General features: G+C 38.7%; 1 protein-coding gene across 1 annotated transcript; it reads right to left on the bottom strand.

Annotated features, from left to right (window-relative positions):
* Positions 1-2,048: 2,048 nt before the first annotated feature.
* Positions 2,049-18,174, bottom strand: Trmt10a (tRNA methyltransferase 10A). Its single transcript, XM_042701771.1, has 8 exons — positions 18,004-18,174; positions 15,104-15,308; positions 14,196-14,358; positions 12,233-12,304; positions 10,201-10,275; positions 5,551-5,700; positions 4,142-4,247; positions 2,049-2,965 (listed from the first exon to the last, which is right to left on the bottom strand). The coding sequence occupies exons 2-8, from the start codon at positions 15,286-15,288 to the stop codon at positions 2,718-2,720; spliced, it is 999 nt and encodes a 332-aa protein (XP_042557705.1). The 5' UTR covers positions 15,289-15,308; positions 18,004-18,174; the 3' UTR covers positions 2,049-2,717.
* Positions 18,175-19,965: the final 1,791 nt, after the last annotated feature.

The raw sequence follows: 19,965 nt of genomic DNA, 5'->3' as shown, positions 1-19,965 counted from the left end.
GGCACTGCCTCCAAGCTTTTTGCTCAAGGCTACCATTCTATTACTTGAACCATGGCTTCACTTTGGCTTTATGGTGGTTAATTGGAGATAAGTCAATTGGAGATAAGTCTCATGGACTTTCCTGCCTAGGCTGGATGTCAGTCTCTTAAGGAGCTAAGATTACAGGTGTGAGGCACTAGTACCTGGCATACAGATAATCTTTTGCTGCATGGAAAGTATTCCTTAGCTTTATTATATTCTAATACAAGTGAGTTAATATTAACTTGTTTTAATAATGTTAAATAAACAAGTTGTGAAAAATAACATTAAAATAAGAAAAAAGCATATTGTTTTTAAAAAAACAATTATTAAATACTTCAGAAAATAAGTTATTTTCAAACAAAGTGGTAATTACCGCCAGTATCCTAGATAAGGTATGGGCTGGTAGTGGATATAGAGTTGGGTTCTTCCATGAAAGATACATGGAGTCCTAGCATCTGGTAGCCATGAAACTTGACATTCTTTGAGAATAGAGGCTTTGTGGATGTAGTCAAGCATAGATCACACTGAATTATGGTAAACCTAGCTCGATGCTGCTTTCCTAATGAAGGGAAATTTGGGGGGCACAACACAGGAGAAATGTGACAACAGAGATTTGGGTGATCCAATAGAAAGCCAAGGCATGCCAGGATTGCTGGTAATGCCTAGTACTAAAAGGTGGGAGGGGCCCTTCCCCAGCACTGGGAGGGGGCAAGGCCTTACCAACCCTCAGTTCTGGACCTTCAACTAGGACTGGGAGAATGAGTTTGTTGCTTTAATCCACCCACTTTGTGGTGGGCTTTACAGCACACCGACAAAACTAACATAGGGCTTTTATAATTAAGGAAAGCTAAACGACATGGTTTGTACCTGTAATTTTTGTTTACCTTTCATAATTAAAACTGTGCTATGCTATGGCAGATCATTTAAGTAAAAGGTTATTTCATACAGTAAACCAGATTAATTTGAAACAGCTGAACCTTGAAAATTATGACTTCCGGATAACTGTTTTTTTTTTCCCAGTTGTAAGGCTTTTCTTTATTTACATGCCTTGTGTATAGGCTTTAATATGGAGGACCACATAATTATTAAGAATAAAGCAACAAAAGAGATCTTGAGAGTCCACATGAAATTCAACCACACATAAATGAGTTCCTATACAATATATATAATGCATGTTACATAATTGCTTACATAGAATTTTCACATATTAAAAAATGAACAGAAAAGAACAGAAACTTATGCTGTGAAAACTCAGCAAAGGCCCCTGAACTTTAGCCAAAGAACAATCATACCACATACACGTCACTTTTCTATGATTGCTATTTAGAAAAGACCACCTGGTCCCTTTCACCCCATTCTCCTTCACCAACATGCCAAAGAACAGTTTGGTTATAGATTTTTTACTTAATAAAAATCAAATTGCTCTCACTGGATTCAATATAACCATTACACAAAAAAGGGTGATCATTTCTATTCCCATACATTAACAACCGAGAACCACACATGATGTGGACAGATAGATGTAAATAGTTACATGTACCATTTTCATGCATGCATATTAATCCTTAACGGAACATATACTTTAGCTTAATGTTATTAAAGGAGGCAGATGTACAATATTCATCTTAAAACCAATACATGTTTTATTTAAAAAACATGGAAATAAATACTGTTAGAAATGTTCTGTTTAAATTAAGGTAAAGGAAAAATTGACTCTTCAAAAGTAGCCAGCTTCTGAAATAATTTAGCCTGCAAAAATTTAATTTTGTAACTGAAAAGTGAATATGTTTGTGCGTGTGTGTGTGTGTGTGTGTGTGTGTGTGTATGTGTGTGTGTGTATTTTTAATTTCCTTTTTTTTGTCATGGGGTTTGGATTCAGGGCCTGACAGTTCCTGAGCATTTCTGCTCAAAGCTAGTACTCTACCACTTAAGCCATAGTTCCATTGGTGGTTAATTGGAGATAAAAGTCTCATGGAGTTTTCTTGCCTGAGCTGGCTTCAAACTTCAATCCTTAGATCTCAGCCTCTTGAATAGTTAGGATTATAGGTATGAGCCAAGTGTGCCTGGCCATGAATTACTATTATGAAAATGAGGAAAACAGATAAAAGGTTTTCCATGCTTTCATGATTGCTGCAGATCCATGAATATGCCATCTCAAAGGGGAACAGGGTTGGGCTCTATAGTCCAAAGAGGTAAACAACAGACTCTAATGAACTATTATTTCTTCTAGAACTACTATATACCTTTGAAGTAACTCAAATGAATAGCAAAGCTGAAAATACAGGGTAGATGACCTCCCATATTAACATGCTAGTGGACTGACAACACAGATGTCTGCCTCCACCAATAACTAGGTGACAGATCAGAAAGACACTGACATGAACATAAAACAATAAAACCCAAAAAGTCAGAAGGCACATCTTGAAGATTAATTCCAGCAAATGAAAGATTTGAGGGTATATTAATAAAATAAACTCACACTCTTACTGAAAGCTTAAAATTCAATTTAAAAAATCACCTTCAAAATGTTATGCAAAAGCAAAAATTTATGTTGCCGTTTACCTTGAATTGTTTTCTTTTTAACTTAACAAAGGAAATGAGAGAAAACAAAGCTTTCTTTCAATCTGAGTATTTTACTTCCTAGCTTTCCCGTAGGTCAGGAGAGAACCTGGAATATTAGTGTGCGCCGCGGCCACTCAAGACTCCGTGCTCTTCTCCTTGTCCTGCTTTGCTTCCGGGTGCTCAGAGCTGGGCTCAAGTCTGCTATTGACCCCCTCATTGGAATCACTGTTGGCTCCGCCTTCGGCCCCAGGAGACTGCTTGCCATGGGAAGAATGTTCACAGGCTTGATCTGTGGGAACAGCTCCTTTTCGTTGAGGTAAGATGGTGAAAAAGGCTTCTTGCCAGTCTCTTGTTTCCAGGTATTCCAGAATAATTTCAAATACTGCGTCAAAGACAAACTTCAAGTTCATCTCAATGTCACATACTCTTATAATACATTCTTTGTACTAAGAGTATAAGTCTGTCATGGTAGCTATATGCCCTCCCTCCCTCCCATTGGCTACCAGGGCAATGTGTCCCAAGGTTCTGAAGCAGGTCCCCTCCTCCCCAGCTTCTCCTCCATCCCCTCTGAAACACACAGAAACTTACCTGCATCCTTTATCAAATACAACCAATAAACAGGGGACTGCTTTACTTTCCTTCCTATTTTATCCCTTCCATTTCTTTAAGTACTGATAGATAACTACAGAATAAATAGCATCCATCTAAATTTCCTGCTTTCCACTCACTCTTCGGAGCTTCTTGCTCCAAAGCTTCCTCCTGCTTATTTTTGGTTCTTTATACATTAGGAGCAAAGATGATCAATGCTGTTCTGTCACTTAACACACTACTGAAAGAGATTTTGGATTACTTCATAGCAAAGTAATTTTCATTATATATCAAAAGTTTTATAAGTTCTTCAAGAGCACTGGACTCATAACCTGACTTATGGAATTGTAACCTCTGTGTATAACTACTTAATAATAAAAAATTATCATTTCTAGAATTCCCTAAAATTTGCAATAGGAAGTATTTAGGTTTCAATAAGTAGCTGTGAATTGACTAAATTCGCCTTAAAACTCCTGGTAAACAAAAACAAAGTGATCATAAGGTTATTCATGACAGCAAAAAGAAAAATAAATTCAGCAATAGAAGAGTGGTTAAATTATTATACATTCATATAATGGAATATTACAAAGCAACTAAAAAGTATTCAATGATATGGAAAAATATAAGCAGGGAAGTGGGGCAATATACTAGATTAATAATAGTGGTCAAAACTGAGAATACAAATATATTAGCACAAGAAAGAAATGGAAGGAAGCACACCAAAGAGTTAATGCAAAGTATCTAGGAGTCGTGAGATTAATTGTTTTTATTCTTCTAAACATTTTCAAAGTGTTTTAAAGTATGCATTATTATTTCTAGTGTTTAAACAGAATATAAATGATTACTTTTTATATAAATCTGTTTCTCCAGGAAGGTATAATATTTTCTATTTGTTCAAGTGATAAACTTGATGTTCTTTCCCACCATGTTTCCCGAGGTTCGGGATTTTTGGAGCATCTGTCTAGCTTACCATGATTGACTGCCAAAACCTTCCGACTGTTCATCTTCACAAAATGTCCAAGGGGGAGCTGTGCATGGTCAATCCCATAATCTGATGCTTGTTTGTATGTGAATCCCTAAAACAAATGCACTCAGACTTAGAGTACAGCACCAAATTATTTTTAATGTCTATGACAGTAGAAGATAATTTTTAAAGAAGAGTTAGTTTAGGAATGATTATCTGAAGAGGGTAGTATGTGTGTGTGTGTGTTAGTTACTCTTAATGTGGGAACATTTTCTTGACAATTAACTAGAATGTTAATTCATAGCATTTGTTTTAACTTCAATTTACTAACAGGACACAAAAGAAATGATCATCCCAGCCCATTTACAAAGCTCCTCCAAGGATATGCAGTTACACTTGTCTTCTGACTAAGGTATCTTCTCACCATGCCCTATAGCTTTTCTCTCAGTTAAAAATATTCAAGCCAAATTCTGAGAGAAATGCAAACACTTTTACAGTGAATGTTAAAAACAAAACAAAACAAAAAAACAACCAAAACCCCCACAAAGTTTGGTGGAACAAACCTGTAATCCCACCTACTTGGGAAGCAAAGATCAGGAGGATTGAAGTTCAAGGCCAGGTAGAGCAAAAAGTTAGCAAGACCCTAGCAACCAATAAGTAGGGTGTGGTAGTTAATGTTTGTTATCCCAGTTATAAGGGAAGCCCAATTAAGAGGATCACAGTCGAAGCCATCCCAGGTAAAAATGTGAGATCCCATCAGAAAAATAAATGCAAAAGGGACTGGAGACATGGGGGCATGATTCAAGTGGTACAGTACTTACTTTCAAACAAAGCACAAATGACCTTCAACCTGTACAACTCTGCTTGTGAAGAAAGAATCACTTCATACATTCTGCTAACAGTATTTCCTCAGACAGGGAATAAGCATCATTTTCCTCAGAAAGCTGGTTTGGGTTTAGCCTGCTGTCAAGTACAAAATGCTATTTTCTTTTAGAAAGTGCAATTCTATCACTTTTCATCTAAGTGCGGGTATGGAGTAAAATAGCAAAGTATAAATAGAATAGGAAAAAAAAAAATCTCATGAAAATTGTCTATGTAAAACTGAAGGAAGCTTGACTACTTGGTTAATAGCAGCCTCTCCTTATCAGAACAGCATAGCACCTAAGTCTGTGGGCTCATTTCTAGGCATTGGCTTTGCCCACCGAGTACTACTGGTTTTAGATTTAATTTCTTAGTGCCTCAGACTCCTCTTGGGTGAGATACAGATGGTAACTGTGCTGACCTCTCCAAGTGAAGTGAACTCCATGGGGGGGAAGCCTTTGCTTAGCTGGACAGGTCTAATACATCACAGCATTCTACAGACTCTGAGATAGGATTTTAAGTATGAGTAAATCCCCAAACACGTGTAATAGTACCTTGTGATGGTTGTGATCCACTAAGCCTCCAATCACATAGGCCTTTGATTCATCTAACTCCTTCAGAACATTAGGTGAATCTGATGTAAGATAAACCAGGTCTTCTTTTTTTATGAATTCACTGTAGTGCTCTGGTTTGATGTGGATATCCTTCAAAAGCAAAAGGTGGAAGGTTGTGAAAGTTGAACAAACTCATATAAAAGCATCTGCATGAAGTTTGAAAGACTACCAATACAATCATTGAAAATCTCTTCTTTAATTCCTTATCACATGCCTTAATTATATAAATAGCCTTCTAATTTTATTGTCCCTTAGGCCCTTCGGTTCTAGTTCACACACTGATAGGGAGTTAATTTTCTAATAGCATTACTTTCTATGCTCTACCTTTTCTGGAAGGATAAAATCCAAACTTTTTTGTGTGTGTCTGTGGTGGGGCCTGAACTCTGGGCCAGGGCACTGTCCCTCAGCTCTTCAGCTCAAGGCTAGCACTCTACCCCTTAAGCCACAGCATCACTTCTGGTTTTCTGGTAGTTTATTGGAGATAAGAGTCTCATGGACATTCCTGCCTGGGCTGGCTTTGAACCATGATTCTCAGATCTCAGCCTCCTGAGTAGCTAGGATTACCAGTGTGAGCCACTGACTCCTGGCAAAGTCCAAACTTTTTAATCCATGAACTCCTTCCTAACTATGGCACTAACCAACTTCTCCACCGCTTTTTCAGTAAAAACAAATAATTTTTTTATTGTGCTCTTAATCAGTTGTCCAGCTAAGAAATGTCTTCTCCAGATACTTTCTCTCCATTTACATAAATGATCCAATAAAATTGCCCATTAATATAATTTTATATGTTTTTTTTTCTACAAAGATACAAATTTGAAAGCTTGACCAAAATTATCAGATGAAAAGTACAAGAAAGAACATTTGGCAGCCAGGATTCTGGAAACCTCCTTAGGTGCATAATGGGACATATGTTAAATAAAGCAGGTCAGGCCCAGAGAGGCAAAAATCCCATGTTTTCCCTTCTCTGTGGAAGTTAGATGTAGCTTACAAACTCCTAAGTAAATGTGCTGGGTGGTGTGCTAGTGTATACAAATGTATTAACTGAAATATGGTAGAGGAAAGGAAGATCTCAAGTAGAATAATACCTTAGAAAGTCAAAAATCAATGTTCAGCAAAATAAATATCTAGTATAGGTATGAGTCAAGCAGAAAAAGTCAGAGAATGTGATGTTAGGAAAACAAGCCCTCAAATATGTATTTTAATGTTTTTGTTTCTTTCATGCATGTGTTTCTAACGCATTTATAAGATTATTTCTTTGTTGCTTTGTATGTCCCTCCCCCACAGTGTAACCCCCGCTTTCACTATATTTGATGTCAGTATAACATGTGGAGGAGATGGGGACAAACAAGTCGTTTAAGGATTCAGGTGGACCTGTTGCAACAATGAGAAGTACAAAATGTCATGTCAAAAACCAGCTCTACAATGTCGGTGTGGGGGGGGAGGGGGGTATGATTGGGTGGGGAGGAGGGGGGAGGCTGGGAAGGGAGGTGAAGGGTAAACAAAGGAGGAGGCTGCAATGCTTGGTAAGAAATGTATGCATTTTCCTGCCCATGTAATTGTAACCCCTCTATACAGTATGTTCTCAAATAAAATAAAATTAAATTAAAAATAAATAAATAAATAAGTAATAAAAAAAAGTTCAGCAAAATGAAACACCAGGAAGCAGGTACTCAAAGGGGTGAGGTGGGGTAGAGGGGAAAGAAACAAACGAATGAAGAAGTGGGGAGAATGCAGACAAGAATTCAATGTATGTTTTATGAAATTAAGAAAAGTGAGAAGAGTGAGCAGGGGAGCGATGGGTGAGAATGTTGGGAGGGGTGACATTGATCAAGATATATCGTACTCAAAAACTGCCTGTTAAATGGCTGCTCCTTTCTACTACTACCTAAAGATAATTTTTAAAAAAGAAAATAAGTCATAAGGCTCAGATATCATTGTCTGATAATTTTAAGAAAACCAAGAATGGGGCTGGACAGGTGGCTTAGTGGTAGAGTGCTTGCCTTGCATGCATGTGGCCCTCAGCACCACATAAGCAGAAAAAGCCGGAAGTGGCGCTGTGGCTCAAGTGGTAAAGCACTAGCCTTGAGCTGAGAGACAGTGCCCAGGCCCAGAATTCAAGCCCCATGACCAACCAAAAAAAGAAGAAAAAAAAAAGAAAAGAAAACCAAAAATGAAGCAGACACCTAAATTATATATCAATACAGAGTCACTTTTCTGGGAAATCATACATCATAAATTTGTCCTATACATAATTACAAGGGCCTCAAGGGCCTGAGGTATGGCAAAAGGTAGAGGAAAAAAACTGCCCAGCAAGCATGGGGCCCTGAGATCAATCCCCCAAAAGCCACAAAATGGACCTAATTAAAGACCAGTGAGTCTCCTATCCCTCTGGAAAACTGATGATATACAAAATCCAGCAAGACACAAAATAATTAGAAGTATGTCCATTCTAAAACAGCATGAGAGGAAAGTAGATACAAAGATGTAATAAATACACTGTGTTTGCAAGTGTTCACATTATAAGCTGGTAATAAATGTAGCTATTACAGGATTATTAGTGAGAGAAGGAAAACTGGTCATTGTGAAAAATAAACAATAAAGTATACAAATTACCCAGTGTTTCTCTGAGATGTACTCCACAGGGACCGGGTCTGAAGCCTATTGATATCTGGGACTCAACAGTCAGTTGGCACAATAGAGAAAACTATGAGCCTCATATATACACACACACACACACACATACATACACACACACACACACACACACACACACACACACACACACATAAAACTTTAAATCTCCTGTCATATTTTAAGAAGTGAATAGGTAGAAGGACGGCCAATAGACACATGAAGAAATGTTCAACATCCCTAGCCATAAAAGAAATGCAAATCAAAACAACATTGAGATATCACCTCACTCCAGTTAGAACGGCAAAAATCAAGAACTCTAACAACAACAGATGCTGGAGGGGATGTGGACAGAAAGGAACCTTACTTCATTGTTGGTGGGAATGTAAACTTGTTCAACCACTTTGGAAAGCAGTATGGAGGTTCCTCAAAAGACTTCACATAGAGCTCCCCTATGACCCAGCAATCCCACTTTTGGGCATTTACCCAAATGTTTACAAACAAGACCACACTAAAGCTACCAGCACAACTATGTTTATTGCAGCATTATTTACCATAGCTAAGATATGGAACCAACCCAGATGCCCCTCAGTAGATGAATGGATCAAGAAAATGTGGTATATATACACAATGGAATTCTATGCCTCCATCAGAAAGAATGACATTGCCCCATTTGTTAGGAAATGGAAAAACTTGGAAAAAATTATATTAAGTGAAGTAAGCCAGGCCCAAAGAAACATAGGTCCCATGGTTTCCCTTATTTGTAATATCTAGTATATGTATGAGTCAAGCGGAAAAGGTCAGATAATGTGATGTCAGGAAAATGAACCCTTAGATGTGTATTTTAATGTTTTTTTCTTTCATGCATGTGTTTCTAACACATTTATAAGATTATCTCTTTGTTGCTTTGTATGTCCCTCCCCCACAGTATAACCCCTGCTTTCACTATATTTGATGTCAGTATAACTTGTGGAGGAGATGGGGAAAAACCAGTTGTTTAAGGATACAGGTGGACCTGTTGCAACAATGAGAAGTACAAGTTGTCATGTCCAAAACGAGCTTTACAACGTTGGTGCGGGGGGGTGAAGGAGAAGGATTGGGATTAGGGGGGGAGGGGGGAGGCTGGGAAGGGATGTGAAGGGTAAACAAAGGAGGAGGCTGCAATGCTTGGTAAGAAATGTACGTATTATCCTGCCCATGTAACTGTAACTCCTCTGTACAGTATGTTCACAAATAAAATTAAATTAAATTTAAAAAAAAAAGAAGTGAATAGGTAAACTAAACAATTGATTTTAACATTATCGTTTACTAATATAAGGCATGCTGTCATTATAATATATAATAAGTACTTAAAAATTACATGGATCTTGCCAGGTGCCAGTGGCTCACACATGTAATCTTAGCTACTCAGGAGATGAAGGATCACAGTTTGAAGCCAGCCTAGGCACTCTTGTCTCCAATCAACCAGCACAAAGCTGGAAATGGAGGTATGGCTCAAGTGGTAGCAATTAACCTTAACCTTGAGTAAAAAAGCTCAGGGATAGCATTCAGGCTCTGAGTTCAAGCCCTAGGACCAACACACACACACACACACACACACACACACACACACACACACACACACACAGATCTTTTTCTTTTACTCTCTCCCTTTCTCTTTTACTCTCTCCTCCCTGGTCCCAATTACTAAACTGTCACTAAGTTTTAGAAATCAACTCTATTTCCCATTCACAGTTCACACCACAGTTCACAGTTCCACAGTCACATGTGGCCAGTGGCCCACTCTGGAAAGCGTAGATTTAGAAGAAATGGCATACAGGCATACTTGTCAATTTTACAGTGACTTCACCCTGTGGCATGCAGGTTTGAAGAGCAGCATTTTAGGGGATTTAGGCCAAAAGTGTAGAAGGTTCAAAGCACAAACACGTGTGATTATGCGAGTGGATCTTTCTTGATTACCTTCCAGTTGACCCAGCCTCTGTCATTCTCATCCATGTTCTTTTTCAGCTGGCCACCATGGCTGGTCAAGTAAAACTGTTGATGGATTGGCAGGCACCGGAAGAGAAGGAAAATGATCATTTAAGCTTAGTATTTATTTCTCTCATATACTCATCTAATCATCAAGCAGATACAAAATATATTCCCAGTGACCAGGAAAAAGTGATTTGTGATGAACACTGCACGTACAAAGAATTCCTGGTAGAAATGACATGTGTGAAGAGGGACATCAGAACCCACTAGCTTCAGTGTTCCTTCCATACTTCCATCCTGTTTTCTATTTTTGTTGTTGTTGTCAGTCGTGAGGCCTGAACTCTGGGCCTGAGCCCTGTCCCTAAGCATTTCAGCTCAAGGCTAGCATTCTACCACTTGAGCCACAGCGCCCTTCTGGCTTTTTCTGCTTATGTGGTACTGAGGAATCGAACCTAGGGCCTCATGCATGCAAGGCAAGCGCTCTACCACTGAGCCACCTTCCCAGCCCCACCCCATTTTCTTTATAGCACAAGCACTCTGCTCTCCATGAAAATCGACCTCTGCAGACTGCCTGGATCATTGGGAGCTTACCATCTCCTGTTCCTTTCACCACTTTTGTTATTTTTTGCCACTTGAAAGTCCTCCCAATTTTCTTTGATTCCAAATCTGAATACCTATGTAACATCAGAATCATGGGTGACGAGAGCTCATTGTGGACAAAGAAGAGGAATGAAGGAGAATCATGGAAGTGAGACATCATAAAATCATAAAATATAAAATTATGAAAACCTAAAGCTACGATTACTTGGTAAAAATCAAAATATGTAACTAGAAGTACTCTTAACAATATCTTAATCCAAACTTATGAAATTCTTCTTCAATCCTATCAGTTACTAAAAAAGAAAGGAATATCCTTTAACCTGAGGAAGACTGTCTTTTCTATCAAAGTGAATTGCTTAAAAGTTCCTGCTTTGGCTTGATGGCTTGGCTCTTGTTAAGGAAAGGATGAACTGCCTTGGCATAAAGTATTTGTAGGGCTGGGAAGGTGGCTCAGTGGTAGAGTGCTTGCCTTGCATGCATGAGGCCCTGGGTTCAATTCCTCAGCACCACATAAGCAGAAGAAGCCGGAAATGGTGCTGTGGCTCAAATGGTAGAGTGCTAGCCTTGAGCTGAAGAGCTGAGGGACAGTGCCCAGGCCCAGAGTTCAAGCACTATGACTGACCAAAAAAAAAAAGTATTTGTAAAACACAAGGTGTTTGTGTTAAACTGGTTTCAAGATGGAATTACAACACATCCCAGATCCCAGACAGTTCAAGAAATAGTAGAGTATGGATACATTTTGAAATTACTTGTGAACTATTAATCTTATTTCAAAATCACCCTATATAAATACATTCACAATATGCAAGCATATTGTGAACCTAAGCTCAACCAATCAGAGCAGAGGAGCAGGATCTGCTGTATTAGGGATAAATAGTGGGACAGCCTGCCTGCTGTGTGTTTGCTTACCAGATTTTTGGCTGATGGCACACCCTTTGCAGAAGTAAATTTTGCCTTGGTGAGGTAATTCTTTATTATCAGGTTTATCGTCATTCCAATGTTTCTTGGAGAGCATATTTATAACACTTACGTAGTCAAGACCTGGCTAACAGGTACTACCGCTTATGTGGGTCCTGGGCAGCCTCCCCCATCCCCCCTTCCCATCTCCCAGATCTGGCTGCAAGTGAAGGCTGAGAGGTAGTGTGACAAAGTACCCACCTTACAATGATATCCGGCCACATGTGAGAACCACATGTGAGAAACTATATTTAAAATACTTTATGTGAATGATGAAAGGGGAATGACACTAATCAAGAAGCATTGTACTCATAACTGGCATGTTGAATTGAAACCTCTTAAGATATTAAAAACATAATATTTTACTTTTGTAACAACAAAAAAAGAAAACAAAAAATAGGATGCCTTAAGACTCATGCACAAGCAACTAGAATCATCTATTTCTTCGGTCCTTTCAACATACCTGCACAGGATGAAGTGCTCGCCTGTTTTCTGCGTAGCAGCGCTGAATCTGCTTATGAAGTTTCTTAATGTCCTATAAAGAGAGTGTCATTTTTAAAAGTTATCAAAACAACCTATGGCCATTCCAAGATGTTAAGGGAACAGAATTAGCACAAGGGACGGCTGGATAGGCAAAGGTCTCATCATTGTGACTGATTTCCTTCCACAGTAATAACATTACTGTAAGGAAAGCCAGTAGTTCAGTAAATGTCCCATCCTTTCATATTTTCATATCCACTTAAAATTTGAGTTCTCGAGAAATAGCTACTCTTAAGAGGCAGCAAAAAATTCCTTTAAAGCCATACTATTACTATTTTCATGTTTTCTCAATGGCTTTATGGCTAATATGCAGGGTACTAAAATTTCTCTTTAAATTATGGAGGATATGTCTTTGTCTATACATAAATACAGATATCAAAGTGATTTATTAACTAACTTATGGGGCAGAAATTTTGAAAATCTTCAGTCAAAATGTACTACTTCTTCTGGTTTTTTTTTTTTTTTTTTGGCAATTTGGGGGTTTGAACTCAAGGTGTGACATTTGGTAGGCAAGTGCTCTATAACTTGAGCCATACTCCCAGCCTTTTATTGGTTTGGTTTTCAGATAGAGTCTCTTGTTTTTGTCATGGACCAGCCTCAGCCTTTAATCCTCCTACCACTGCCTCTCGTAGCTGGATTACAACTGTGCCCACCATACGTAGCTTGTTTTTCAAGACAGGGTCTCAGTAACTTTTTTATCCAGCTGGACTTAAACCATGATCCTCTCATCTCTGCCTCTCTCTCATAACTGGGATTGCAAGCATATGCCACTACATCTGGTCCCTTAAGATGTACTTTAATACATAAATTTATTAGCAACATTATACATATTAAAATTAAAATAACTTGGACTTAGTTTACCTACAGGTTTTTTTTTGTTCTAAATATATATTTTTTATTGTAAAGATACTGTATAGAGGGGTTACAGTTACATAAGCAAGGTAATGAGTCCACTTCCTATTGAGCACTGTTACCCTCTCCCTTATTTTTCCCCTACTATCCCTTTCCTCCCCAACTCCTCCTTCTCCTTTCCTTCCACCCCCACAACATTGTAAAGTTCTTTTTTAACATACTGTCTTGTACATCTCATTGTTAGAATGGGTCATCTTACATACTTATTTCAGCATTTTGTTATTTCCCTTCCCCTCAAATTAGAAAAATGTATATACAAGATGCAAGACACCAGAATCACATACAGTGACAATAGGGTTGTACCATGGGTGAAGAACATACAAAGAAACAAACAAACAAAAACCACATAGTACACTGTAAGTACATTTTAAAAAAGCAACAAGAAATATAAAATCTCTTGTGTCCCTGTCCTGGGGTTCATTTCGCTTAGCATCAGGTTATATGGTCATATGTACATAGCTTTTGACCTCTTCTGCTTGTCCTAGACATATACTAGTTGTAGATAAGGGAAACCATGGGACCTATGTTTCTTTGAGTGTGGCTTACTTCACTTACTATAATTTTTTCCAAGTCTTTCCATTTCCTAACAAATAGAGGTGGTGTCATTCTTTCTGATGGAGGCATAGAATTCCATTGTGTGTGTGTGTGTGTGTGTGTGTGTGTGTGTGTGTGTCTGTGGGTATATAAACACACAACTCATTTTCTTGATCCATTCATCTACCTAGGGGCATCTGGGTTGGTTCTATATCTTAGCTATGGTGAATAATGCTGCAATAAACATAGTTGTGCTGGTAGCTTTTGTATAGCCTTGTGATTGTTTGGGTAAATACCTAAAAGTGGGATTGCTGGGTCATAGGGGAGCTCTATGTGTAGTCTTTTGAGGAACCTCCATACTGTTTTTTAAATTGGTTGAACAAGTTTGCATTCCCACCAACAAGGCAACCCTATAGTTTTCTAACAATCATTCATGATACCTTTAATGCCATCAAATCATCAAAGCTACAGTCAATGATAAGGCGGAGATTGCTCTGTGCAGTATGTCTTCGCACACGTTTTCGCTCATTTCCATCAGAGTTGGAGTCCAGCTGACCCTGGCGCTCTAATTTCTTCCTCTTGCGTTTTTCTTTCCGCTTTTGTCTAAAATTAGTAATTGAAATTATGTTTTATTATTATTTGTGTATCTAGATATTCCCCAGACTCTTCAAAATATAGTTTACAATCAAGGTAAACTATATGAAGTTTTAGTTCATCTAGCAGCTTTATACAAGTAGAAAATCACTTTTCAAAACAATCTAAAGCTACCTATTTAATTCCTAACGATTCTGATCAATAGTCTCCTTAGTAGCATTGCATGTTCACTAGGAAAACCTACTAAATTGGAATCTTGATGAATGTTACTTTCATTAGTCATTCCCCAGTGTGGTTTTCAAGGAATATTCATACTTTTTCTCTAACCTGTATTAGCTATAGTTTATTTCCTCTTGTAAATTTTGGCATTGAACCATACCCGCTACAGTAGAACTGCTCTCAGAAGAACCTATTCTAGCCAAATTCATGTTAGGTCAAACTGATCTGAGTTACTTTTCTTCCCTATCTAGGACACAGAAACTAACTATATCCCCTACTGAAGTTAAGTGTTTCTGAAATGGTGCTGCTCTCTACAGTAGGTTCTGGGTGAGGACAAGGATCGCATGCAAATTCACCACTACTAATGAAAACCAGTAACCTCAATTCAAAGTGCATTCAGTTTTACTCCAAGTGGTGGTATTAGCAAGCAGGAAGCAGGTCAGGCCATCATAATTCCTTTTCCTATGTGCAAGGACTAAGCAGGTCTAACTCTTGGTTCTTCTGCATAGAAGTAATCCCATACTGAAACACCTACTTGCGGAGTTCCCGCTGCTCCTCCCATTGCTTCTGTTTCATTAACTTCTTCATTTGCCGTTTAGACACTGGCTCAGTCACTTCATTGGAGCATGGCTTCTGCTTCTCCTCTTGACTTTCACTTACATCTTGCTTTCTTTCCACATTAGATGTGTCAGTAAATGCTGACAATATTTCTGAGGACATTGTTTGATGCCTTGGAAAAACTGAAAAGCAACTCGATATGAATAATTTACAAACCCACAAAAAAGTACAATGCAGTAATTTACCAAAACATATGATTAATGTTAAACTATGTCAGGAATAAATAAAAAGGAAAAAAATTTAGGTAGTTAAATGTCATTTACTAGCAAGGATCATTTCAGTATCATTTCAGTATATCATTCACTGGATGTATCATACAAAATTTTAGAAGGCGTCATAGTCTTAAATAATGTTTTAATACACCAAGAGCTATTGATCTAGTAACACATTTTCTTACAATAAATGTACACAAAAAGTTGCCTTAGAGCATAAGCACTGTTAGAAACTACTTGAATATCAGTAAAAATATTTATAACATTATTTAATAATGTTATTTTTTGCCAGTCCTAGAGCTTGAACTCAGAACCTGGGTGTTGTCCCTGAGCTTCTTCTGCTTAAGGTTAGTGCTCTACCAATTGAGCCATAGCACAACATCCAGCTTTTTAGTAGTTTATTGAAGATGAGACCCCCATGAACTTTCCTACCTGGGCTAGCTTCAAACTGCAATCCTAAGATCTCAGCCTCCTGAGTAGCTAGGCTTACAGGCATGAGCCCCCACCCCCCAGCTATATTTTATGGCTATATTTTAAGGTAAAAAAAAAAAAAAAATCAACCCTCTCCCAATAGATCAATTATATTGAATTATTTTAAAAAGCATATGTAGAAACGTGTGTTTTCAACATTTAAAACTTCAGCCAGTTTTAGCAACAGGTTTGGCTGCCCTGTCCAATGTACTTTCATGTAAATATTATGTTTCAGTCATGGTTAAAAACCAAAACATCAAATTTGATTCTGTAATCAGAAACTGGAGGCAAATTCTAAAAAAATTAGAAGGAAAAATTTAAAATATATGTATTGTGATTACTTTTAATTTCTTTCGACATTCAGCACATTAAATCAAGCAATGCATGTATTCAAAGCAAACCTGAAAGCATAATTAAAGTTTAAAGGAATGTGTTTTATGAAATAATACTTTACCAAGGCAATGCATTTCAGTTCATTAGTGGCAAAATATTTGGCTAGTTTTCTATAATGATCAAAAATTCCAAGTGATTGCTATACAGTGAGAATTTAAAAGCGGCTGAAAGCAATGTTCTAACTGATGTACACCAGGGGGAGTGTTTGCCTTGCATATGGGAGAAGTCTCAAGTTAAATTGAACTCAACCTATCATAACCTACTAAGGTTTTAAATCAGCCTATCAAATACAAGCAAAGGTCACAACTGAGTGAACATAATTAAAAAAAAAAAACTATCCTCAAGATGAACTGTACAAAGATAACTTCCAACTCTTATGTGTAAACATTTCGCTATGTGTTAGCTTGTTCCAATTACCCATTATGTAAAACATGACTACTAACTTGTTTTCTAATTATTTCAATTTGGGTCATGACATAAAATCTCAATAGTTATGGGTTCTTAACATGCAGGAATGCTCACAAGACATTTCGCAAGCACAGAAAATATGTAAGAACGATATTTTAAGTAATTATATAAATATTTGTGTGAAATTTTATTTTGGCTTTTTAAAAAATTTGAGTTTATTCACAGAGATTGGCGGGCTTATAAAACTAAGAACTGGATGAAGACGACGGGACCTCTTGGTGTGGGAAGAACACACATTAATCCGTGGTCAATAAGAACAACTAAAACAATTTTCGAGAGTATTATCAAACTGACTAAAATAAAAAAGTTCTTATCATTTATGGCACTTATTCATTTCGGAAAGTGCCAAACCAGGAAAACAGAAGTGTGGCTCAAGTGGTCAAGGGCCAGCCTTGAGTGAAAATGCTAAGAGCTGTGTCCAGGCCCTGATTGCTCAGGTCCCAGCACTTGCACGAAAATAAAAACAAAAATCACAAAGAACCAAACTGACAGAGGCTTTAGAATGTTGACCAAATCTGCAGGAGCAGAAGTCCCTAGCTCTGCTTAGCTATCAAAGCTGTGGCGGGGAAGGCCAGCATGGAACGAGAGAGAATTAAGTTTTCAAAGTAAAAAAAAAGCTGTCCTTATCCTCTTAACATCTCCGGAGAAATCCCCAAACCTGAAGGGCTTAAAAAGCATTCCAGTGAAATCAAGCAACACTTAGATCTTCTGAAAACCGTCCAGGGCGGGCTGACCGCCACGAGGCCTGGCAGCTTCTGCCCCAACCTCCCCTCGGGTTCTCCACATCCCAGGGCTGACAGGTCATTCCCTCCCAGGGCAAATCAGGCCAAGGCGGGGTAAAGCGCCTGGGCCAGTTTTTAGCCACCAAGTGGCACTGCCGCTAATAGTCTTCCGATCTTTCAAAGCTCAGAGCCCTCTTCAGCCTCTTTGTAAACCGGGAATCCACCCGACAAAGAACACCAGCAAGAAAACACCCCACCCCGGCCGCGAGAACCGCGCCCACTCTCCCTTCACGCTATTCGCTGCCATCGGGGCCCGGAGGCGGGACTAAGCTGCAGCCGACGAATTAGAGGGGTGAGTCGGCAAGCGGGTACGCGCCCTGTCTGACGTCATTTCCTTTAGGAACTGCAAGGCCGCAGGTAGTTACGCGGGCCTGCTCCTCTCTTCCTCCGGAAGCCCTTGTTGCCAGTGCCGGGCGGCATGGCAACGCACCCTTTTTGATCCGAAAAGATACCCATCCACAAGCAAGCGCCAGCCATAGTGCCAGACTTACCGAGCCCAGGAGCAGGTGGGGATGTGAGCGATCTCTCAGAAAGCCTTTCTGGAGTAGTCGCGTTACCGCGTGCGCGGTCTCCTTCGGAAACTTCAACTCCCAGAGTCAGAGGCGGTAGTTGCACGGTGGCGTCTCCGTCGCTTACGCTTTTGCGTCATCAAACAGAGCCAATTCCTAACCCTCTGCGGGGCGGAAAGAGGTGGGGCTTAAGCGGGGCGGGGCTTACGGCTGGGGGGTTAGGGAGCGGGAAGGACTGTTTGTGTCCTGGGCTCTTTCCTCCCAGGACCTGGAGATGGGAATCGTTAACTCCCTGCTAGGGAGCTGGGAGCGTTTCTCCTTTGCTATTTCTTCCTACTTTAATCCTCTTATACTAAAATAAATCCTTGCCAAAACTTGAAAGAATAAAAGCTATGCACCTGCATGCATTTAATTCGCTTGTATATTAGGAGATTCAGAGTTCCACTCCCCAGAATGAACATGCGAAACCTGACAAAGCCTCCTAATGTCCTCAGTGTTGAGGACCGGAGGAAAATCCTGCCTAGTGTATTTCCAATTTGGGAAAGGGTTGCCTGGACATCAAGGCTTTACAGTTCAAATGGAGAATTAGAAATGCGAGTGAAGTCCGCAAAGAAAATGAATTTGAGAATTCCTCACTTTATATGGCTTTAACACACGTGCTTAAACCCTGTGCTGAGATATTCCTGAGATATGCCTAGGCTGTTTTGCAAAAACACCAGGTGACATTTCATTGTAATACATGAAGAAGAAATGCAACAGTAATATATTTTGTCGTTTTTGTCTTCGGCGTTTTTATTTGGCCCTACTTTCAATAGGTGATTATTATAGAATTTGAAGATTAAAAACTAGCGTTGAATCTTTGAATGAAAGTCCACCTTTGTTTGGAAAGAACCCTGGAGTGAATTATTTTTCCTTCTCTTTTAACTTTTTTTTTGTACTAGAGATCGATCCCAGAACGTTGAATTTTGCTAGGCAAAAGCTTTTTCTCTGAACCACATCCCAGCCCTAAAATGAATTTTTCTTGGTGCCTGAAGACATTTGGACATGCTAAAAGGTTTCAGTGAATAGAAAATTCAATTTATGACTTGAGATTCTTCAAAAGACTGGAAATTTCTCTGAATTTAATCACAAAATCAAAGTCACTCTTGCTTTAAACTCCCAAATTTTATTTGAAAACTATGCTGACACTTGTGAGTCCCTCTCTGCTTCTTTCTTAACTGAACTCTGATTAAGAGATCTCTTTTGAGTAGGTCAGATAAGTTGATGTTAGGGGAATGAACCCTAAGATAAGTATTCAAATGTTTTTTTTTTCTTTCATGCAATTGTTTCAAACATATTTATAAGATGATTTCTATGTTGCTTTGCATGTCCCTCCCCCACGGTATAACCCCTACTTTCACTATATTTGATGTTGGTATAATTTGTGGAGGGAAAGGGCACAAACAAATCGTTTAACTAGGGATACAGGTGGACCCATTACAACAATGAGATGTACAAGTCATTATGTTGAAAAACGAACTTTACATCTTTGGGCGTGGGGGAGTATGGGAAGGGTTGGGAAGGGGAAACAAAGAGGAGGCAACAGTGTTTGATAAGAAATGTACTCGATATTTTGCCCATGTAATTGTAACTCCTCTGTACAGTATTTTCACAATAAAAAAATAAAAATAAATTTAAAAGAAGATCTCTCTTGAGTGAGCACTGGCAATGAAGTCTGGATCCATTTCTGATCTGTTAGTAGGGCATCTTTTTTCAGCCACCTCCATATCAGGGCAGAAAGTAGCTGAGGGAGGATTAGTAATTGGATATGTAGCTCTTCACATGTAGGTCATTAAATTCAGGCTGGCATAGTGATTTGCCAAATCTCTCAACAGCTGTTCAGTTGCTCCTATGGGATCTGTCTTATAAATAATTATACATTTTTAGAGGTAATACATGATGTCC

Source organism: Dipodomys spectabilis, unplaced genomic scaffold (assembly GCF_019054845.1).
Source record: "Dipodomys spectabilis isolate Male_0828 unplaced genomic scaffold, ASM1905484v1 ptg000297l, whole genome shotgun sequence".
Classification (NCBI taxonomy): Eukaryota; Metazoa; Chordata; class Mammalia; order Rodentia; family Heteromyidae; genus Dipodomys; species Dipodomys spectabilis.
This window is presented reverse-complemented; position numbering and strand designations above follow the sequence as displayed.

Coding starts and splice junctions, on each gene's coding strand:
- Trmt10a (XM_042701771.1), bottom strand. CDS start 15,288: ATGTCCTCAGAAATATTGTCAGCATTTACTGACACATCTAATGTGGAA. Junction 12,305..14,195: donor ATGATTTGATGGCATTAAAG/GTATCATGAATG, acceptor CTCTCTTTATAG/GACATTAAGAAACTTCATAA. Junction 2,966..4,141: donor GGTTTTGGCAGTCAATCATG/GTAAGCTAGACA, acceptor TCTTTGACGCAG/TATTTGAAATTATTCTGGAA.